Raw genomic sequence first — 23,984 nt, forward strand, 5'->3', positions numbered from 1 at the left:
GCTAGGAAAGGAAGTCTAAGTGTTTCTTCTTCCTGCAGCTCCTTCTGGGCAAGGCAAGGTAACTTTCCGCTTTGTGTTCATGCCTGGCACACACCAGCTACTCCAAAAGTATTAGTTGAACAAGTGAGTCAGGGAGTAGAGTTTGTGCCTGTCTAAAGGAGTCAAAATCAGGATTTTTTTTTTTTTTTTTGAAATTAAGACCTTGAAGAGATACCTGCTCCCATGTTCATTGTGGCATTATTCACAGCAGCCAAGATGTGGAAACGACGTGTCCATAAATAGAGGAATGGAAAAAGACAACCAAAGTGTCCCTCCACAGATGAATGGATAAAGAAGATGTGGTATATATGCACAGTGGAATGTTATTCAGCCACCAGAAAGATGGAAATCCTGCCATTTGCAACAGCATGGCTGGACTTTGATGACATTATGCAAAGTGAAATAAATCAGACAGGAAAGACATACGGAATGGAGTCACTCATACGTAGTATCAAAAAATCAGATCTGTAGAAACAGAGAGTAGAATGGAAGTTGTCAGGAGCCAGGGAGAGGCAGAAGGGGGGTGCTAGTCAGAGGGTACAGTTTCTGTCATGCGAGATGACTAAGTCCCAGAGACCTGCTTACAGCATAGAACCTACGGTTAATAATACTGTACCATGTACTTAATAAAAGGGTGGATCTTATGTTATGTGTTCTCATCACACACACAAAATAATAATCATAATCTTAATAGGTGGGGAGACACTTCGTGAGGTGATAAGTGCGCTTAAGGTCTAGATGGTGGTGATGGCTTCACAGGTATAGACTTACCCCAATAAAATGGTTAAAAAAATAACAAGCGATTGTTGTGCTATCTGCTGACTGCCTTCCTGTGATGGCTTAAAAGTGCATAGGATCTGCAGTTTGACGCCAGGCCATGCCCTTGATTCTCTACCTACCACCTCCAAAGGGCTCCTCCATCCCTCACCTCTCCTTGTTGTCACAGCTCTCACGTGGCTGCTGTCAGAGTCAGAGGGAACATCCACCGAGCAGCAATTTCCTCTCATTCTTCACCCCAGTGGCCACTGAGGAGAGGCCAGATCTCTGTGGCTACAGCCAGGCTCAGCACTGAGAACTTGTTTGGAAAATCCAGCGATGTGAGTAACCGTTAGTCTCTGCCTTTGCCTGTGATGCAAGCGTGCTCACTCCAGACTGAGGCCACATCCTTCCTGCCCCTGCTGGGCTGTGACTGCTATAAATGCATCTAGTTTCCTTTCTGGCTGTTCCTGAGGCTGGCATCTGGGTGAGTCCAGCTCTGTGGAGTGGGGTGGCTGAAAGGCCAGGGGAAGAACGGGGAGAGTGTGCCAAGGGCCAGGACTTGACTGGGGACTTCTTCTGCCAGCCTTCAAGTCTGTTCTTCAACAATGTTTCTCGAATGTTCTTTTATGTTTACCAGTATTTGGGTGCTATGTGTGCAAATGCATGTGTGTGTATGTGGGGGTAGGGGGGGTGGGTGAGGACGGGAACCGCAATCGCAGCTTACGCCCACGGCTCAACAATTGGCCAAGCATTCCCCCAGGGAGTGTTTAAATGGGATGCATACTAGAAAGTGAGCATCTTTAGAAACCAAGGAACAGAGGAGGTAAAGGTCAGAGCGAAGTGCGCTGAGGTAAGAGATAGGGGAGCACAGAGGAGAGGCAGAGTCCTGGTATGGATGGGAAGGTTGATGGAGTAGGACCTGGGAGGGTCTGCAGAGCTGGGGAGTCCCTGGAGTTCCCCCTCCCCTCCCATCACCTGCTAAATACAAAAGGGGATGGATTTTGGGGGGGGGGCGGGGTGCATGAGGCCAGGAGTGAAGAGGCAAGAATGGAGATGGAAGGAGAGAAGAGCATGACTGAGATGTCATGAACATGAAACTGCGGTCTTTATAAATTCCAGCTTGGAGATTCCTGCAGCTTCAGGGGCCTTCCCGCTTCCTTTAGCATCACTTACGGCTTTGGGCTGATGTCTTGCTTTACAAATTCAGTGATATGAAGGGATCAATCCCAAACAAAGCCAGCGCATTCCTCCATCCAAAATCTAGGAGATGTGTATGATCAAAAGACGTATAGCGTCAGATTTATAGTCTTTGCGGAACTCGAAGTCTAGTGAGGAAACCTGAGTGGGTGAACACTGTAACAGCAGACTGCCCATGTTGGATCCTGGGAAAGGGCTGCTTTTTAACCACCTATTTTATTGTCTTTATTTCTCCTCCTGTCTGTCTGAGATACCTACTTATATGGCAGAAGAAATGGTCTCACACATTTTCAGGCGGAGAAAAGTGCAATATTAGGGGCATGGCTCAGGAATCAGTGACCCTGGTCTAAATCCTGGCTTTGCTCCTTCCTGTGTCACTCAGCCTGAGACTCAGTCTCTACCTCCACAAAACGGTGCTAAAAATACAAAGCACCTCATCCGGCTTGGTGTGGGCTAGATGAGAAAAGGTATCAGTGTGGCACCTTGCCCATGAGAAGCCCACAATAAATGTGAGTGCTAATATCAATTTTGATTGTGAATTTTGCAAAGAGACATTAAAGAAATGTGTCTGTCATTCTCCCTTAAGCATCTCAACACCATCTCATTTCAGTTTTCATCAGTCCATGGACTGATAAAGGGCTGTTGCAGACCATCCCCTCCTCGGCATGTTTCTCTCTCCTTGTCTGTCTCTAGTTGCTCTTGTTATCACCATAATTACTCATTTCCTGGCCCATTTCTTCTTTTGTCCCTCATTCATCTGTCCTCGGGTCAAAACAGAAACGAGAAACCAGAGTCTTTCAGTTGGAAGGAATGCGAAAAACATCTTTGCCACTCTGGCATTTTATAGATGAGGAAACTGAAGTTGAGGGATAGTGAGGAGCTTGTCCAAGGTCGTGTATACATAGCCAGTAATCACTGGGACCAAAGTTCTCTTGGCAATTGGTCAAGCTGGCATCATGAGGTGGTTGAAGGCGCCCATTGCGTTAACGTGATTGTTTTGGGGGTTTAATTATTATTTCTCTCCAAAGAGACAGCTTTCTTCCATGGCTCAGGACGCACTCTTGGGTCGAGCCAATAGGAAAACCTTCTGGTAAGTATATGGTTCACTTTTCAAAACTAAAGAGGGCAACTTGTTATATAGCCTGGTGATACTTTTCTGGGTTTTTGATAGTTTAGTTCTCTCTGAGAGTGGACTTCTAAAAAAATATGTGTAGAGAGGTCATTAATAGTAAAATATACTTGTATGAGAAATTTCCTTTTTGGTGTGCACACTTTTTTTTTCTGCTCACTTTTAAATTTATTCAGATCTCTGTTCAGATGTCATTTTTGTTTTTATTTTTTGTTCTTGACTTTTTATTGAAGTATAGTCAGTTACAATGTGTCAGTTTCTGGTGCACAGCATTAATGTTTCAGTCACACATACATATACATCTATTCGTTTTCATATTCTTTTTCATTATAGGTTCTTACAAGATATTGCGTACAATTCCCTGTGCCATACAGGGTGCACTTTTAAAAAGACTTCTTACGCATATGCTGTTTTCACCACCTGACTTCCCAGCGTGGACCTATGCTCAGGGACTCTGACCAGGGCTGCATCCAAGCATGGCAAGCATCCGCTGCAAGCTGGCTCGTTACCTGGAGGACCTGGAAGATGTAGACTTTAAGAAATTCAAGATGTACTTAGAAGACTATCCTCCTCAGAAGGGCTACGTCTCACTTCCTCGGGGTCACACAGAGAAAGCAGACCATGTGGATCTAGCCACTCTGATGATCGACTTCAACGGGGAAGAAAAGGCGTGGGCCATGGCCACATGGATTTTTGCTGCAATCAACAGGAGAGACCTTTACGAGAAGGCTAAGAGGGAGGAGCCAGAATGGGGTGAGTGGAAGGAAGACAAGTATTTTTTTTTTAATTGTAATAAAATACAAGTAATATAAAATTTGCTATTGACTGTTTTTAAGTATATGATTCAGTAGTATTAAGCACATTCACATTGTTGTGCAATCTCCAGAACTCTTTTTGATATTGCAAAACTCTGTACCCATTAAACAAGAATTACTCATTCTGCCCTCCCCTCAGCCCCTGGCAACCACCACTTTATGTTACTATGAATTTGACTATTCCAGTATTTTTTAAAAAAATATTGGGGGGGTAATTAGGTTTATTTATTTATTTTTAACTTATTTATTTATTTTTTTAACGGAGGTGCTGGGGATTGAACCCAGGACCTTGTACATGCTAAGCATGTGCTCTACTACTGAGCTATACCCTCCCCATTATTTCGGTACCTTTTATGAGTGGAATCATACAGCATTTGTCTTTTTGTGTCTGTTATTTCACCTAGCATAAACATCCTTAAGCTTCATCCGTGTTGCCACCTTTTTTTTTTTTTTTTTGCCAATAATTTTTATTCAATTGTGGAAGCCTAAGGTAAAAAGCGTAGGCAACAAACTTTACCAATCAATAAAAAGCCATTCTGCCAATCCACTGGTAACATGCTAGACAGAGTTGGAAAACATTCTACTGAAAGCAAAATATTTAGAGAAAATAGACATCCATACAAAATTATAAAATGCTTGCAATTAAAACAAAGGCACCTCCAGGAAGGCACAAGCTTTTCACTCGTAAAGCCAGTGAAAGCCCTAAAAAACTTACATGGACACTGAAACACACAGAAATGTACAATGTGTGTACACGGTGCCCCCAAGCCACGTGAAGTCGGTTTTATAGACATAAGTCTTCTTCTGTTTTCTAACGAATTGTTATGTTTACCGTTTTTATTTCCAACTTTGTATTGTCTACACTGGCATATCTAAAGTCACTTTAAATGTATCTATAGTGCCAAAAAAAAAAAAAAAAGAATCAGCAAGTCAGGTCAGGAGATGCAACATGAGTGTAACAAGGGAGAGAAAAATAATATGGGGGCAGGAGGCAGGGGTGTGTACACCAGTGGGATGTTTTCAACAAGCCGTGTGTAATAACACAATTATAACTGTGTCAGTGCTTACATACGTAAATAACCAAATTAAACTGTAATCATCACAGTTGCAGAAGTAGTTTGCTGAGCAGTTTTTGTGGGTTTTGTTTATTCCTCACCAGAACCCCAGGAGGCCTGCACTTTTCCGAATGCACTATCAATTTCATTACACTGAGGGAAATTAGCCCGACACAAAAGGACAAATACTTTATGCTTCCATTTATAAGAGGCACCTAGAAGAGTCAAAGTCATAGAGACAGAAAGTGGGGGTTGCCAGGGGCCCTAGGGAGCAGGGAACAGGGAGTTGTTGTTTACTGGGTATAGAGTTTCAGTTTTACAGGATGAAAAAGAATTCCAGAGATGGTTGCACGACCATGTGAAGTGAGCCTGGAAGAGGTGCTGGGTTGTCTGTGGCTCTGTTCTAGTCAGAGCCCAGGCTGGGATTCAGTGCCAAGTGTGTCTTTGGCGGAAGCCTGGCTCTTAACCACTATGCCGTTTGGCTTCCACGTCTGCATTTTGGGAGGGAAGAATTCTAACTAGGGGTAGAAGTATTTTGTGTTTTGTGTGTGTGTGTAGGGGGTCAGTGGCTAAGGTTAGGTTTTAGGTAAGAATTAAGGTTTGATCTTGGTGTGAGTTAATGTTTAGATTTTGTTTTGTGGTTTTGTGTGTGTTGGGTTAATAGCATTTGCACTCAGAATAGGCAGACAAGACACCGATCAGGAATCCTTTATGTAGCGCTTGGGTTCCTGCCCACCGAAAGGCGTCTGTCCCATCTATTTCCCCTGGTACCTGGCTCTTGTTCTGCTGTGTCTAGTTTCTCCCGTAGGACACCTCTTTGGGATGTGTTATTTAGCGATTGTTTAGATTGTGATTGTCAACTGTGGATGCACGTTGGAGCTTTTAGGATATAATGGTGCCTGAACGGAGAGGGTATAGCTCAGTGGTAGAGTGCCTGCTTTGACGCATGAGGCCCTGGGTTCAATCCCCAGTAACTCCATTAAAAATAAATAATAAATAAATAAGAAAATAAAGCTAATTACCTCCCTCACCCCCTCCCCAAAATATAATGGTGCCTGGGCTCCACCTCAGAGAACTGAAAAAGGATCACCGTGGGTGGAGTCCTGGAATCAGTTTTTTTTTTAATTTTATTTTATTGAGTTATAGTCATTTTACAAGGTTGTGTCAAATTCCAGTGTAGAGCACAATTTTTCAGTTATACGTGAACATACATATATTCATTGTAGCATTCTTTTTCACCGTGAGCTGCCACAAGATCTTGTATGTATTTCCCTGTGCTGTACAGTATAATCTTGTGTATCTATTCTACACATTTTTAAAGCTTTCTAGGTGAATCTAAAGTCAGCTGGGATTCTGAATACTGAGTTAGACATAAGCCAGGTTGGTTATTCTTACTCTTGAAGACTCAGAATGTGGGGAAGATGAATTCCAGGCCTTTGGGGTCAAAGAAGGATGATCCTGCTGGCCTTTGGCCATCCTGGGGATATTGGAGAGTGGGGCGCTGGCCTCAAAACCAGAGTACCAGGGAGGGAGTCTGCCAAAGTCAAGTAAGGCTAAAAGAATACTTGCCTGCCTCACATATTTGCCATTTAATTTCCAGGCCTGGGAGGCTGATTCTGTGGCTGGGTACAGTGCGGACACAATGCTATTGCTCTGACGTCAGGAGTACAGGAATGCCCCCAAAGGGACATCGACTGAGCTGTGCTTTGGTTTGGGAGATGTTCAGGGCAGGTGCCTTTGACTGGTGCCAGGTGTCAGATACTAGCTCTCAATTACATCACCTTAATCAGGAGTCCTGGTTTTTGACACTGTGTTTTCCTTCCTTTTATTCTCAGACAATGCCAATGTTTCTGTGATATGCCGGGAAGAAAGCCTTGAAGAGGAGTGGATGGGTTTACTCGGATTCCTTTCCAGAATCTCTGTTTGTAAAAAAAAGAAAGGTAAGCCGGTGGGAGGGGTGAGGGTGGGGCAGGTAGCACTTCCAATTGGGTTTGGAGACCTGGTTCGGTAGGTACTCGAAGCTGGAAAGCTGGATAGCTTGGTGATCCTAACATGTTCCTGCTCCCTGGGGTGCAAAGTCCTGTCTCAGGAAATCCACTTTAGCTGAAGGGATATAGATGAATGTTTGCACGGCTCCTGGCAGTCCCAGAACCAAGGAGAGGCAATCGAGCGTTTCTGGTTTTGAAAGACATGAGCTGCAGACTAACGGAGTAAGACTGAATAGAAAAGGATTTTCTGGCCAGGCGCAGTGCATATAGCTCTTTGCTGTTCTTCTGCTGAACCGTGCATAGGAGGATTTTGACATCCTGGATTTTCTGGGTCCGTCCATACCCAAGCTAGTGGAGAGAAATGGCATCTCATCTCCCGTTTCTCAATTCCAGTGACCGCTCCTTACCGACCCACGGGTCCCTGCTGATAGCTCATCGCTGGGTGGATGTGCTCAGGCTTATTCCAAAGTCTAACTTTCTGTCTCTGCTGCAGATTACTGTAAGAAGTACAGGAATCACGTGCGAAGCAGATTTCAGTGCATCAAAGACAGGAACGCCCGTCTGGGTGAGAGCGTGAACCTCAACAAGCGTTTCACCCGGCTGCGTCTCATCAAGGAGCATCGGAGCCAGCAGGAGAGGGAGCACGAACTCCTGGCCATTGGGAGGACCTCGGCCAAGATGCGGGATGGACCCGTGAGCTCCATGAACTTGGAGACGCTGTTTGATCCCGAGGACCAACACTCTGATCCTGTGCACACGGTGGTATTCCAGGGAGCAGCGGGCATCGGGAAGACAATCCTGGCCAGGAAGATCATGCTGGACTGGGCCTCAGGGAAGCTTTACCAGGACAGATTTGACTACTTGTTTTACATCCACTGCCGGGAGGTGAGCCTCGGGACCCAGAGGAGCCTGGGGGACCTGATTGCCAGCTGCTGCCCTGACCCATACCCACCCATAGGCAAGATCGTGAGCAAGCCTTCCCGGATCCTCTTCCTCATGGACGGCTTCGATGAGCTGCAAGGTGCCTTTGACGAGCACACGGAGGCCCTCTGCACAAACTGGAAGAAGGTGGAGCGGGGAGACATTCTCCTGAGCAGCCTCATTAGAAAAAGACTGCTCCCCGAAGCCTCCCTGCTCATCACCACGAGACCGGTGGCCCTGGAGAAACTTCAGCACTTGCTGGGCCGGGCTCGCCATGTGGAGATCCTGGGTTTCTCAGAGGCCAAGAGGAAAGAATACTTCTTTAAGTATTTCTCAGATGAGCAGCAAGCCAGGGAAGCCTTCCGGCTGATTCAGGAGAATGAGATCCTCTTCACCATGTGCTTTATTCCCCTGGTCTGCTGGATTGTGTGCACTGGGCTGAAACAGCAGATGGACAGTGGCAAGAGTCTTGCTCGGACGTCCAAGACCACCACTGCCGTCTATATATTCTTCCTCTCCAGTCTGTTGCAATCTCAAGGAGGGAGCCGGGAGCACCAGGTCTCCGCCAACCTCCGGGGTCTCTGCTCGTTGGCTGCAGATGGCATCTGGAACCAGAAAATCCTATTTGAGGAGTGCGATCTCAGGAATCACGGCCTGCAGAAGGCAGATATGTCTGCTTTCCTGAGGATGAACCTATTCCAAAAGGAAGTGGACTGTGAGAAATTCTACAGCTTCAACCACATGACTTTCCAGGAGTTCTTTGCTGCCATGTACTACCTGCTCGAGGAGGAGGTTCAGGGGGAGAGGAGGAACACACCGCGGAGCTGTTCCAAGCTTCCCACCCGGGACGTGACCGTCCTTCTTGAAAACTATGGCAAATTTGAAAAGGGGTATCTGATTTTCGTTGTCCGTTTCCTCTTTGGTCTTGTAAACCAGGAGAGAACGTCCTACCTGGAGAAAAAACTGAGTTGCAAGATCTCTCAGAAAATCAGGCTGGAGCTGCTGAAATGGATCGAGGCGAAAGCCACGGCCAAGAAGCTACAAGCTGAGCCCAGCCAGCTGGAACTGTTCTACTGTTTGTATGAGATGCAGGAGGAGGACTTTCTGCAAAGGGCCATGGTCCATTTCCCCCAAATTGAGATCAACCTCTCCACCAGAATGGACCACGTGGTTTCTTCTTTTTGCATTGAGAACTGTCGCCATGTGGAATCACTTTCCCTGAGGTTGCTCCATAACTCACCCAAGGAGGAGGAGGAGGAAGAGGAGGAGGAGAAAGGGGAGGAGGAAGGGGTTCAATACTCTGAAGTGGACCACTGTGTCCCCTCCGAGCCCCCTGTTGCGTATTCTCAGCGGTAAGGTGACAGGAGATGTCTTCTTTCTAGCCACCTTCCCTTGGCACCTGCTCCCTCTCCCCTCTTCTCAGCTGTCTTGTAAATGCAGTTGCCACAGCTACATAATAATGCCACCCCCTCCCATTTCTACCAGACACCTTCATTGGCAGATAGGGGACTAGTAGGGGAAGGGTAGGTGGACAAATGGCTTGAGAAAAAACTCAAGGAACCAATGAGCAAATGTTTGGTGGATGTGAATTTAGCACCAGGTATTATGTGGGGAAAAGAACTGCGTAAAAATGCCAACTCAGATCGCTTGCAATTTACTTGGGGCTTTCGTGCATAATTGCCTTTCAGTACCTAAGGGGCAAAACAGCCCCAGTGACTCTGCCCAGGAACACAGAGGACAGAGGGCTCTTAGCGTTGGATGCTGGCGGTGGGGGAGGGTCTCGGAGGAGTGAAATTTGAGCCTGCCTTGAAGAATTGATAGGATGTGGGTGAGTGGAGGAGAAGGTAAAGGGATTTTGGCAGTGCAATCTGGTATGAAGTCATCAGTGTGGTCTGAGAAAGAGTATTCATGTTGGGGAAGATGGGGAGGGAATGTGGCTTCACTGGAACAACCAATGAGGGGAAGTCGAGGGACATGGGGCTGGAAAGGAGAGAGTGCTCCGAGGCCCCCACCTTGTGTTTGCAACCAGGCATTCACCAACAGCCACCCCCTTCAGGCTCTGTTCATCCACCTGCTAGGGAGTTGGAAGCCAATTTGCTGTGGCTGTACAGTGAAGTGGCTGAGTTCCCTGACTTCTAAGTCCCTGCACGGAAACTGTCATAGCTACAGTGGCTACGGGGAGGTGGCGGCCCTGTGAATGCTTGGGGTTTTTTGTTTTTTTTTTTTTAATTGAAGTATAGTCAGTTTACAATGTTGTGTCAGTCTCTGGTGTACAGCAAAAAGGTTCAGTCATACATATACATACATATATTCATTTTCATATTCTTTTTCATTAAAGGTTATTATGAGATATTGAATATAGCTCCCTGTGCTATCCAGTATGAACTTGTTGTTTATCTATTTTATATATGGTAGTTAGTATCTGCAAATTTCAAACTCCCAATTTATCCCTTCCCACCCCCTTTCTCCCTCTGGTAACTATAAATTTGTTTTCTATGTCTGTGAGTCTGTTTCTGTTTTGTAAATAAGATCATTTGTGTCTTTTTTTTCCTTTTTAGAGTCTATATGTAAGTGATATCATATGGTATTGTTCTTTCTCTTTCTGGCTTACTTCATTTAGAATGACGATCTTCAGGTCCATCTATGTTGCTGCAAATGACATTATTTCATTCTTTTTTTATGGCTGAGTAGCATTCCGTTGTATAAATATACCACAACTTCTTTATCCAGTCCTCTGTTGATGGACATTTAGGTTGCCTCCACGTATTAGCTATTGTAAATAGTGCTGCTATGAACATTGGGGTGCATGTATCTTTTCGAATTAGAGTTACTTCCAGATATAAGCCCAGGAGGGGGATTGCTGGATCATGGCAAACCTATTTTTGGTTTTTAAAGTAATCTCCATACTGTCCTCCAAAGTGGCTGCACCAATTTACATTCCCACCAGCAGTGTAGGAGGGCTCCCTTTTCTCCACAGCCTCTCCAGCATTTATTGTTTGTAGACCTTTTTAGTGATGACCAGTCTGACTGATGTGAGGTGACACCTCATTGTAGTTTTGATTTGGAATGCTTGGGTTTAACCTCTATAGAAGACACTCACCATGGGACAAAATTAAGGAGAAAGGCGGCTCACCTTTCTACTGGCAGCAGTAAGTCACAGCTCTCTCTTTGCCTTGGCACCATTAACAGGATGGCCTTTCTATTTATTGTTGGTTCATCAAGGACGGCCTGCTGGGGCTTCACTGGTAGCTAAGACCCAGGTCCTGCTCACAGTGACTTAACAGCTGGGTTGTGGGGACAGTCAGGAGACAAGGGCAGGTGGTAGAGGGGATGGGCTTTGGTGAGAACACTTGTGGGGTGCATCTGAGACGCAGGGGGAGACTTTGACCAGTCGGATCCTTGAAGGATGGGGCACCAGAGGGCCAAGTGTTGGCAGCCCAGACGGAGGGAACAGTGGGTTCAAAGGGTGGGAGCTGGGAAAGCAGGTGCCATTGACAATGACAGATAGTTCAAAATAGCTGTAAAGAAGATGGGAGAGGGGGAGAAAGAGAGAGAGAGAGAGACGGAGTGAGAGAAGAAGACCGGCTTACCAGAGCTCTAAAATTAAGGCTGAGAAAGCAAGACACTTAACCAAGACCACACAGCTGTGAGGAAGGCCGGCAGAGACTCAGACTCAAACTCCTGATGGGAAGCCTGACACCTGTCTTGCTAGATGACAGCTCCCTTCTTCTGAGGGCAGGAGCTTGCTTTGTGTGTTTTAGAACCGTCTAAGGACCAGCAGCGTGGGCTTCTACCCTGTGCCTGTTAGAAGTGCAGGATTGCAGGCCTGATCCTAGGATCTATTAAGTCAGAATCTGCATTTTAATAAGAGCTGCATGTTGGAACCACCTGGAAGTCTTAAAAATATCAGTGTACTTGGTCCCACCTCAGAGATACTGACTTTATTCCTATGGTGTGGCCTGGCCTAGGGATTTTTGAGAGCACTGCTCACATTATGTGCCAGTATGAGCACTAGCCTCTGGGCCACTTGGCAGAGTGTGCAGGGCCATGGGCAGGGCAGCTGACGGATGAGGGAGGGAGGAGAAGGATGCCAGAGGGAGGGGCCAGAGGGTGCTCACTAAAGTCCTTGGCTCTTTCTTAACTTTTTTATTTTAAATTTTATTTGTTTATCGAGGTATAGTTTATGTACAATATTATTTAAGTTTCAGGTGTACAACATAGTGAGCCACAATTTTTAAAGGTTATATTCCGTTTATAGTTATTATAAAATAGTTGGTTATATTTTCTGTGCTGTACCATATATTCTTTTTTCCCCCCAATTTTTCTTCAGTGCAACCAGAAGAATTTTGACTAGCTTATCTCTGTGAGCTTTCTTTTTTTTTTTTTTAATTGATGTACAGTTGATTTATAATGTGGTAGTTTCTGGTGTACAGCATAGTGATTCAGTTATACATATATATATATACTTTTTCATTATAGTTTATTACAAGATATTGACTACAGTTCACTGTGCTAACAGTAGGACCTTGTTGTTTATCTATTTTGTATATAGTCAGTTTGTATATACTGATCCCAAACTCCTAATTTATCCCTCCCCCTGCCATTTCCCCTTTGATAACCATAAGTTTGTTTCCTATGTCTGTGAGTCTGTTTCTGTTCTGTATGTAAGTTCATTTGTATCATCTTTTAGATTCCATACATAGGTGATATCATATGATATTTGTCTTTCTCTGTGTACCATATATTCTTGTAGCTTATTTATTTTACACATAGTAGTCTGTACCTCTTAAACCCCTACCTTTCTCTTGCCCTGCCCACCTTCTTGCTTCTCACTGGTAACTGCCAGTTCTCTATATCTGTCTGTTTCTTTTTTGTTATATTCACTAGTTGTATGTTTTAGATTCTGCATATAAGTGATATCATACAGTATTTCTTTCACTTATTTCACTCAGTGTAACACCCTCCAAGTCCATCTATGTTGTTGCAAATGATAAAATTGTATTATTTTGTATGGCTGAGTAATATTCCATTGTGTGTGCGTTTATTGCATCTTAATCTATTCACCACAGGCTCTTTCTTTCCCAAGGTGCGCAGAACGGTCTTGCCAAGGCTCCTCTGAACTTTTTCATTCCTCAACGGACAATCTTTGATTCTGTGACTCATTTCTTAAATCCTGGGAGGCCTCTGAACTGGTGTCAGCCACTCCTGGCCCCTGGCTTCAGTTTGCTATTCTTAGAGATTGACTTTGTCTTCTCTCCTTCTTCCTTCCTTCTGATTTCTAGGTTGGTGAACTATCTCACTTCCAGCTTTTGCAGGGGCATCTTCTCAGTTCTAAGCAATAACTGGAACCTCACTGAATTAAACCTCAGTGGCAATAATCTGGGAGACCCAGGGATGAAGGTGTTATGTGAAACACTCCAGCAACCTACCTGCAACATTCGCAGACTGTGGTAAGAAACCACGTGTATGTGTGTGTGTGTGTGTGAGAGAGAGAGAAAGAGACAGAGAGGGAGCAGAACCAGATTAGTGGTTTATTAGTTGTCTGATGCTGCCATAACAAAGTACCAGACACTGGGAGCCTTAAACAACAGAAATTAATCTTCTCATAGTCCTGGAGACTGGAAGTCCGAGATGAAGTTGCCAGCAGGGTTGGTTTCTCCTGAGGCCTCTCTGCTTGGCTTGTAGGTGACTTGTCCTCTCCCTGTGTCTTCACATGGTCTTTGTGTGAGTGTCTGATTCCCTCATCTCTCAAGGATACCAGTTACATCGGATTAGGGTCTGCCTCAATGACCCGACTTTAACTTGATTACCTCTTTAACGCCCTATCTCCAAATATAGTCCACATTTGAGGTCCTAGGGGTTGAGACTTCAACATGAAATTTTCTGGGGGATACAATTCAGTCCATAACAAGTGAGAAGGCAAAAATAGATTGGAAGCCAGGAGTTTGGGAAGTTTCAGATAGGGAAGGATAAAGGGGAACTGAAAAGAAGTCACTTGCTGGTGGTATGAAAGGGCATGACTTTTAGGAGCTTTTATTTCTTCATCAGCCACGCTCATAGCTGAGATTGAAGCGCTTCATCATAGAAGCGCCACCTGAGCTGGAACCCATCAAAATATTTTGTGTAGGTTAACTTGTCACAGGGAGTCTCCTGTCGCTTTACTAATAAAATGCTTGCTCTGAGCCCACACTGTGGATCAGACTCACATGCCTTGAGTTGAGCACATAGTTGCATGAGCCATCCCTTCAGCCCTCTTGCATCATGAACCTGCACTTTTGATGAGCTCCGTAGCCAGCGTTGAAGCCCACCACTCCAGGATGTTTTCATACCTTCCTCTCTTGCTCGTCATAACCACCCCATCACAGATCTTACAAATTTTACTTACTGTACAAGCCATTGCCCACTTTTCCTCATCCTCACTCCACCAGCCCAGGTCCAACTGACCACCATTATTTGCCTGGATTCTGCAGTGACCTCCAAGACTATCAATTTCTCATGACAGGATTCCTGTTTGTCTTGCAGTTGTCACTATAATGTCTGGACAATCTTCTTACCATGCGTTAGTGCTCAGAAATACATATTGAATGCATCTGGGCTGTTTGGTCTCCCTGCATCCACTTTGCCACCCATCAGTCATTCTCTGGACAGAAGACAGAGGGTTATTTAGAAAATTATACTTCAAATATGCCATTTCATTACTTAAGTGCTTTTTATTTAATGGCCCCATTTTATTTATTTACTTATTCTGTGGGGGAAGGTCATTACGTCTATTTATTTATTATTAGGTTTGTTTTTAATGGAGGCACTGGGGATTGAACCCACGACCTCATGCGTGCTAAGCATGCGCGCTACCACTTGAGCTATACCCTCCCCCTATTTGCTCTTTTGATAAACTGTAAAATCTTCTTCTTGTCTTCAGGGGTCTGGCTAGTTTTGACACCCAATCTGCCTCTCCACCTTCATCCCATGCCACTCTACCCATCTCCCTTGTGGGTGCGCCCCTGTGTGATTCCAGAAAGTGAGACACAAACAGGGAGACACGGATGAGAATGAGGTGTTTTGCAGATAAAGATCCAGTTATCCATTTCCTTCTGGTTGGTGTGGAAATGGGGGCAGAAAAGGTGATCCAACAAGTGCTAAGACATTTGAACTATTAGCCTGGAAATGAGCTGGAATATTAGTCTTGCTCCTCTGATAGGGACTAATTGTTGGTGGTAGTGACAGCGAGTGTGTGTGTGTGTGTGTGTGTGTGTGTGTGTGTGTGTGTAAAACAAATCAAGGACCAGACCTTGTTTGCTCCTTCAGTCTGGATAGAGGGCTGGGGTTCAACCATCAAACAGAGTGGGGAGGGTATAGCTCAGTGGTAGAGCACATGCTTAGCGTGCACAAGGTCCTGGGTTCAATCCCCAGTACCTCCATTAAAAAAATAAACCGAATTACCTCCCCCTCCCCCTTAAAAAACCCACGGTGCTTTTTTTTTTTTTTTTTTTAATCATCAAACAGAACAGCAGGACAAGGTTGGCCAAGGGAAGAGGTAGATAGAAACAACCCTAGAGAGGACATTTGAGAGCTGACCTTTATTTACAGAGGGATCTCCCCAACTGACCTCAGACTGTGAGCCAGCGAGCCTGAGAACTAACTTCCTGATACGTCTTGAACTGTAGTCTTGAAAGATGATGGCTTCATGAAGACTTAGCTATAACTTTCTCTTTGCAACCTGGGAAAGCAAGCGCCCCTGTCTGTGCTGAAAACGAGCACGGACCAGAAGGCAGGGACAGAAAAGCAGAGCCCACGTTCTGACGTTTTCCGTTTCTGTGCTTGGCGTGAAGGCTGGGGCAGTGCTGCCTTTCCCACCAGTGCTGCTTCAACATCTCCTCAGTGCTCAGCAACAACCAGAAGCTGGTGGAGCTGGATCTGAGCCACAATGCCCTGGGAGACTTCGGGATCAGGCTTTTGTGTGTGGGACTCAGGCATCTCTTCTGCAATTTGAAGAAGCTCTGGTGAGTCGGAACTAATTTCCCTTCAGAAGCATGAGCTGTGGCTTCAGTGAGTCCCCGATGGGTTAGAATTTTAGTGTGAGAATGGCCTTGGCTGCTCAGAGGATTCCCTGTGTTTATCTCTGGGTGTTTGTCAATAATTAATTCAGTTAGTGTTTGTTGTGGGAAAAGCCACTTCTGAGCCCTGGAGAAACTTTAATAATGATAATGATGATGATGATGATGATGATGATGATGATAAACAAACCATGCTTGCCTTTAAGGTATTTAGCTGAGAAAATGAAACCAATGTATTGCATTGCTTTAGAAGAGTTTTGGGACTTCATGGCAAGGCCTTCGTCCACACTGAATAGGAAAAGTGCTAAGACAATGCAGACACTTCACATTCTATGTAGTTCTTTACTGAATGCTTCTGGGAGATTTGAATTTTGAAGAAGAAAAGAAAGCCCTTGAAAATAGTGGGGCTGATTCACACCCATTAGGGTGCCTATTATTAAAAAAAAGCAAAGCAAGACAGGACTTTATACTCAGTAAAAAAAAAAAAAACAATGCAAATATTGTATATGATTCCACTTACATGCAGTACTTAGAATGGGCGAATTCAAAGAGATAGGAGATAGAATGATGGTTTCCAGGGGTTCAGGGGAGGGGAATTGGGAGTTATCGTTTACTGGGTACAGAGTCAATTTGGGAAGATGATAAGAGTTCTGGAGAGGGGTGGTGGTGACAGTTGCACAATAATGTGAATGTACTTAAGTACCACTGAATTGTACACTTACAAATGCTCACAACGGTAAATGTTATGTTACGCAAATTTCACCACAATCATAATAAGTGTAGGGGTCTAGGAAGATGCTGTAACATCACACATGCTTGGAAGGTGTTTATTTGCTATTACAGCAAACAGAAAAGGAAACAAAACATTAATATAGAGCTTGGATGTCCTCCTCCCATGTGCAGACTAGGCTAGAAGCAGGGGCAGGACAAGTGGCTTCCTTGACTCACAGCAGAGTGGAGAGTGGGGTGAGAGAGGTCTTGTGACATTCTGCCATCTCTGTCTGCGAAAGGTTGGTCAGTTGCCATCTCACATCAGCCTGCTGTGAGGATCTCGCGTCCGTCCTGAGCACCAAACACTCCCTGACCAGACTCTACTTGGGAGAAAATGCCCTGGGAGACTCAGGAGTTGGAATATTATGTGAAAAAGCAAAGAATCCACAGTGTAACCTGCAGAAACTGGGGTAAGTCTTCATAAGTGTGTCAGCAATAAAGCAGCTTACCTTCAGGGATGCGTTATTTGGAAAAGGTGAATGGGGGTTACTTCTAGAAAAAGTTAATCAGATGGAGTCGAGGGAAGAGAATGGAAGAGGCAATATGTGTAGCTCGGAGCAGTAGATACTAGGTACTGCTAGTAAGGTAGTTACGTCTACGGGACTGGAGATTCTCAGAGCGGAAAGACACCTTAGGAATTGTGCAGTCCTGTTCACCATTGAGCAAAACACTTGCTTCTATGACATTCACAAGGAGAGTCACCTGTTTTACGTGTGAAAACTTCTAAGCATGCTGGTCATCGCTGCACCACCCACAGTTCTTATTTCCATGCGGCACCTTCTTTGATTTCGGGGCACTGGTCCTCGTTCTCGCTCCAGGGTCTGCTGAGAGATGCTGATCTCAGTTTCTTCAGAGACAACACTCATACTCCAGGTCTTCTCATCTTTTGCCTGGATGTCTCTAAATCCTTAACTGGAACATGGCTTAGCACCTTCACCTATTTAGTTACGCTGTCCTCTTTTCCCCCATCCCCACCACCCCATCCTCTGGTAACCAACATTCTACTCTGTTTCTAAGAATTCAGCTTTTTAAAAAAATTCCCCATATAAGTGAGATTATATGATATTTGTCTTTCTTTGTCTGGCTTATATCACTTAACATAATATCCTCTGGGTTTATTCATGTTGTCACAAATGGCAAGGTTTTCTTTTTTTAAGGCTGAATAATATTCCATTGTGCATGCGTGCGTGCGTGCGTGCGTGTGTGTGTGTGTGTGTGTGTATTTTTTTTATGCCACATATTCTCTGCTTCCAATTGATTAGTGTTGGGATGGTGTATCTTTCTCTATCCCTTTACTTTTATTTTTTTATTTTTAATTTTTTCTACCCCTGTACTTTTAATCTGTATTTTATATTTGAAGTGAGTTTCTTATAAACAACATACAGTTGGCTCTTATTTTTTGTTCATTCTACAATATCTGCCTTTTAATTGGTTCATTTAGACCACTGATGTTCAAACTAGTTATTGACATAGTTGGATTAATATCTCATATTTGCTCCTGTGTTCATTTGTTATACTTGTTCTTTGATTCTATTTTTGTCTTCATCTCTTTGCTGCCTTTTGTGACTTTAACTGGACCTTTTATATAATTCCATTTTGTCTTTTCTTAGCATACACATTATACTTTAAAAAAAAAACCTTTTCTTAGTGGTTGCTCCAGAGTTTGCAATATGTATTTACAACTAATCCAAATCTACTTTCCAATAAACCACTTCACAGTGTGAATACCTTAAAACAAAGTAACCTTAATTTCTCTTTTCTGTCCCTTGTATAATTGCTGTCATTCATTTATAGATAAGCATATAACACATATAAACATAAATAATTGAATACATTGTTTCTATTATTTTGAACAGGATGTCATCTGTTTGATCATTTAAGAATAAGAATTTTATGTTCACTTGTTCCTTCTCTGCTCTTCCTTTCTTTATGTACATTTGATGTATATTATTTTCCTTCTCTCTAAAGAATGTTTTTAAAAAACACTTCTTGCAAGGCAGTTTATTGGAAACAAATTCCCTCAGTTTTTGTTTGAGAAAGTCTTTATTTGTCTTTCATTTTTGATGACTAATTTCACAGGGTACAGAATTCTAGGTTTGTTTTTTTTTTCTCTCAACACTAAATATTTTACTCCATTCTCTCCTTCTTTGCATATTTTCTGAGGATAAATCAGTTGTAATTTCTATCTTTGCTCCTTAACAAAATATTTTCCCTCCTCTGGCTTCTTTCAGGATTTCTCCTTTATCTTTGATTTTCTGCATTCTGAAAATTATATGCTTAGCTCTCGAGCTACTTTTTTTTTTTTTTTTTAGAATTTACTTTGCTTGGTATTCTCTCAGCCTCCTGGATCTGTGGTTTCATGTGTGAAATTAATTTGGGGGAAATTCCTGGTGGTATTTGTTTCCCATAATCCTTCTCTTCTCACTTCTCCTTCAGGTGTTCCATTACGTGTGTGTTGTGTGTACAACAACTTTTATAGTTATTCCACAGTTCTTGGATATTCTGATGGGTTTTTTTTTCAGTCTTTTTGTTTGTTTGTTTACTTTTTGGTTTTGGATGTTTCTATTGAGATATCGTCAAGCTCAGAGATTCTTTACTCAGCAGTGTCTAGTCTACCAATAATCCCATCAAAGGCAGTCTTCTCTTCTGTTACAGTGTTTCGTTCTGTTTTGTTTTTATCTTTAGAGGTTTTGTTTGTTTGTTTGTTTGTTTGTTTGTTTGTTTCTTGAAATTTCCCTTTCTCTGCTTACATTGCCCATCTGTTCTTCTATCTATTTAATCCATTAGAACTGAAATTTGTAGATACCTACAGGTATCTATCTATAGAATAGATAAACAAGATTATACTGTACAGCACAGGGAAATATATACAAGATGTTGTGGTAGCTCACGGTGAAAAAGAATGTGACAATGAATATATGTATGTTCATGTATAACTGAAAAATTGTGCTTACACTGGAAATTGACACAACGTTGTAAACTGACTAGAACTCAATAAAATGAAATTAAAAAAAAAAGAACCCTTAGGGTATTAATCATAATTGTTTTAAATTCCTGGTCTGGTAATTTCACTTTCTTCTCATATCTGAATCTGTTTCTGGTGTTTTCTCTGTCTCTTCAAACTATTTTTTGCCTTTCAAAATGTCTTGTAATTTATTCCTGATAGCTGGACGTGATGTACTGGATAAAGGGAACTGCTATAAATAAGACTTCAGTAATGTGTTAATGAAGTGTAGGGAAAGGGGAAGCAGTCTATAATCCTATGATTAGGTCTGCCTTTTAGTGAGTTTATACCTCTGGACTGTAACTTCTCAGCACTTTTCAACTGCTTCTTAGTTTTTTCCTCCCTTATTAGTAGAACAGGATGGCTAGTGTGGGCTGAAGTTGAGTATTTGCCTGCCCTAATATCATTTAGGCTCTAATAATATCCCAGCAGGTTAGGCTTTGGGTAACTACCGTCTCCTGAAGACAAATATTATTAAAACAAACAAAGTACTTCTGGTATACAGGCATATGTCAGTTTACTGATCTTTGCTTTATTGTGCTTCACAGATATTGCATTTCTTTTTTTTAAATTAAAGGTTTGTGGCAACCCTGTGTTGAACAATCTGTTCCCACCATTTTCCAATAGCATTTGCTCACTTCAGTGAGTCCCTGGGTCACATCTGGATAATTCTCACAACATTTCAGACTTTTAAATGATTATTATATTTGTTATAACATATATTATTATATTTGTTGTGATCCCGGATCAGCAATTTTTGATGTTTCTGTTGTAATTGTTTTGGAACACCACAGATCACACCCTTAAAAGTATGGTGAACTTAACTGATAAATGCTGTGTGTGTTCTGACTGCTCCACAGACAGGCTGTTCTCATGTCTCTCTCCTTCTCAGTGGGTTTCTTTATTCCCAGAGACACAACAAGATTGAAGTTAGGCCAATTAATAACCGTACAATTCAAGTGAAAGGAACAGTCAGTCAATGTGCCAAACGTCATTGTCGTCTTGTGGCCACAGCCACCTCTAACCCTCAGAAACCACCACCCTGATCAGTCAGCAGCCATCGACACTGAGTCAAGACCCTCCACCAGCCGAGATTATGACTCACTGAAGGCTTGAATGACTGTCAGCATTTTTAGCAATATTTTTAAAGTGTACACATTTTTTTAGACAAAACACTACTGCACATTTAATTGGCTATACTATAGTGTAAACATAACTTTTATATGCACTTGGAAGCTACAGAATGGGTGTGACTCACTTCGCTGTGGTATTTGCTTTATTATGGTAGTCTGGAACTGAACTCACAATATCTCTGAAGTTTGCTTGTATTTTAAAATGGTTCCTTTACTCCTCCCTCTGTTGGAAGCACAGGGGGATTTTTTTCTCTGATATTTAGGGTAATAACCTGGTTGAGCTCCTGGGGGTAAACCTCACAAAAGTATGGTGCCTCCCCTTGTGACTGGGTCCTCCTGGTGTTTTTATCTGTCAGACTTGTCCACAACTAGCCTTTAGCTATTTGTAAATTATAATTCAGGTTTTCCTTCCCGGGCACTGGTTCCCATGGAGGCTTAATTCTGATCCAGGAAGTTGTGATGCTTTGTGTTTGCCTCTGTGTCTCCTCGATTTTAGGGAGAGTAGACTGCGCTGTGACCACACTTCTCTTGTGAACTTAAGAAGAGTTGTTGATTTGTCAGTTCAGCTTTTAACTACTTGCTGTTAGGACGGAATGGTGACTTCTAAGCTCCTCACTTGCTGGCCTAGAAACTGGAAGTCCTGCTTGTGTGAGCTTTTTATTATGAAAGTAATACATGCTTAGTGTGAAAATAGCAAATAACATAGATACATGAAGCAGGAAATGAAAGCTCCTCCTCAGCTCACTTTTGAGAGAGCCAATTACAACAGGCTGACGAGCAAATATCCAGACATTTTGTTATATTGAGCATCCATCCATTTATCTATCCATCTACCCATCCATCTTGACACACTCTGTGTACTGGTTTTGCAGGGCTATTGTAACAAAGTACCACCAAAGGAGTGGCTTAAGCAGCAGACCTTTCTTTTTATTTTTTTCTTTCAATTTTTTTCTCCTTTTTCAGTTTTATTAGGTAGAATTATTGCAGTTCGACGCACATTCTTTGAATGTTTTTGAAATATAATCAACATACAGCACTGTACACATTTAAAGTGCACAGCAGAATGACTTGACATACATGTACTGCAAAATGAGAACCACAGTTAATATCCATCACTTCATATAGTTACAGAAATGTTTCAGAATTTGCTCTTTTAGCAACTTTCAAATATACCATACAGCACTGTTCACTATAGTCATCATGGTGTACATTACATCCCCACGACTTACTTATCTTATGCCTGGACGTTTGTGCCCTTGACCACCTTTATTCAGTTCCCACCACCACCTCCTGACCTCTGGCAATCACAAATCTGATTTCTTTTTCTATGAATTTGGTTTGAGTGTTTTGGCTTTAGCTTCTGCTTTAGATTTGTGAGATTGTACAGTGTTTGTCTTTCTCTGTCTGACTTATTTCACTTAGCATAACCCCCTGAAGGTCCATCCATGTTGTTGCAAATTGCAGGATTTTCTTCTTTATGGCTGAATAGTATTCCATGTTGTTGCAAATTGCAGGATTTTCTTCTTTATGGCTGAATAGTATTCCATTGTGTGTGTGTGTGTGTGTGTGTGTGTGTATTTTTTAAATATATATATTACATATATATATATGAAAGCTCTGTATCTCTATCTACCTGTCTATCTCACATCTTCATCTTCGTTATCTGTTCATTTGTTTTTTTTTTTTTTTGCTGTGTCACTGTCATAGTATAATCTTTTTTTTTTTTTTTAACACTTTTTTAAATTGAGTTATAGCCATTTTACAATGTTGTGTTACCTGTTCACTTGTTGATGGACACTTAGGTTGTTTCCATGTTTTGTAAATAATGCTGCAATAAACATGGAAGCACAGTTATCTCTTTGAGATAGTGATTTCATTTCCTTTGGCGATATACCCAGAAATAGGGTGGATGGATCCTATGGTCGTTTTATTTTTAAGTTTTTAAGGATCCTCCATACTGTTTTCTGTAGTAGCTGCACCAATTTACAATCCCACCAACAGTGCACCAGGGCTCCCTTTCTCTGCATTTGCCCCAGCATTTGTTAGCATTCATTTTTTTCATGATGGCCATTCTAACAGGCATGAGGTAGTATCTCATTGTGCTTTTAATTTGCATGTCCCTGATGATTAGTCAAGTTGAGCATCTTTTCGTGTACCTGTTGGCTATTTGAATTTCTTCTTTGGAAAAATATCTATTTAGGTCCTTTGCCCTTTTTAACATAGTATTATTTGGTTTTTGTTTGTTTTGTTTTGTTTTGTTTTGTTTCGGCTATTGAGTCGTATGCTTATACGTTTTAGATATTAACCTCTGATCAGATACATGATTTGCAAATATTTTCTCCCATTCTGTAGGTTGCCTTTTCATTTTGTTGGTTATTTCTTTTGCTTTTTCATTTTATGTAGTCCCATTTGTTGATCTTTAATTTTAGTGCTAATGCTTTAGGTGTGAAATTTAAAAAATTGTTCCTAAGACCTATGTCAGGGAGCTTTGTTTCCTATATTTTCTTCCAGGAGTTTTATGGCTTCAGGACTTATATTTAAGTCTATAATCTATTTTGAGTTGATTTTTTTTGAGTGGGGTATGATAGGGGTCTAGTTTCACTCCTTTTTATGTGAATATCTAATTTCCCTTTATTAAAGAGACTGCCTTCTCCACTGAGTATTCTTGGCTCCTTTGTCAAATATTTGTTGACGGAATATTCATGTGTTTATTTCTGGACTCTCAATCCTGTTCCATTGGCGTATTGTCTCTTTTTATGTCACTGTCATACTGTTTTGATTACTATAGCTTTATGTTATACTTTGTGGCCTTTTCTTTTTCACTTAGAGAAGTTCCTTTAACAGTTGTTGTAAAGCTGGTTTGGTGGTGGTCATTTCTTTTAGCTTTTTCTCGTGGGTAATGCTTTTGATTTCTTCATCAAATCTGAATGAGAGCCTTGCTGGGTAGAGAATTCTTGATTATAGGATTTTCTCTTTCATTACTTTAAATATATCACGCCGCTCCCTTGTGGCCTGCAATTTCTGCTGAAAAATCAGCTGACAGCCTCAGAGGAGTCCTCTTGTATGTTATGGGTTGCTTTTCCCTTGCTGCTTTTAGTATTCTCTCTTTATCTTTAATT

At 42.4% G+C, this 23,984-nt stretch overlaps 1 protein-coding gene across 3 annotated transcripts in view; it reads left to right on the plus strand.

Annotated features, from left to right (window-relative positions):
* The first annotated feature begins 1,055 nt into the window (after positions 1-1,055).
* NLRP3 (NLR family pyrin domain containing 3) overlaps positions 1,056-23,984 on the plus strand; it is a 36,161-nt gene continuing 13,232 nt past the window's right edge. The window contains exons 1-8 of one of the 3 annotated variants that reach the window (XM_032477250.1): positions 1,056-1,282; positions 3,024-3,085; positions 3,458-3,877; positions 6,830-6,934; positions 7,476-9,255; positions 13,186-13,353; positions 15,733-15,903; positions 16,968-17,138. In XM_032477250.1, coding sequence (XP_032333141.1) covers positions 3,601-3,877; positions 6,830-6,934; positions 7,476-9,255; positions 13,186-13,353; positions 15,733-15,903; positions 16,968-17,138 — 2,672 coding nt within the window. In that variant the 5' untranslated portion in view covers positions 1,056-1,282; positions 3,024-3,085; positions 3,458-3,600. Of the gene's footprint in view, positions 1,283-2,851; positions 3,086-3,457; positions 3,878-6,829; positions 6,935-7,475; positions 9,256-13,185; positions 13,354-15,732; positions 15,904-16,967; positions 17,139-23,984 lie in introns of those variants that run through there. The other 2 variants (XM_032477251.1, XM_006177988.3) reach the window with 2 other exon arrangements.

Source organism: Camelus ferus, chromosome 3, assembly GCF_009834535.1.
Source record: "Camelus ferus isolate YT-003-E chromosome 3, BCGSAC_Cfer_1.0, whole genome shotgun sequence".
Classification (NCBI taxonomy): Eukaryota; Metazoa; Chordata; class Mammalia; order Artiodactyla; family Camelidae; genus Camelus; species Camelus ferus.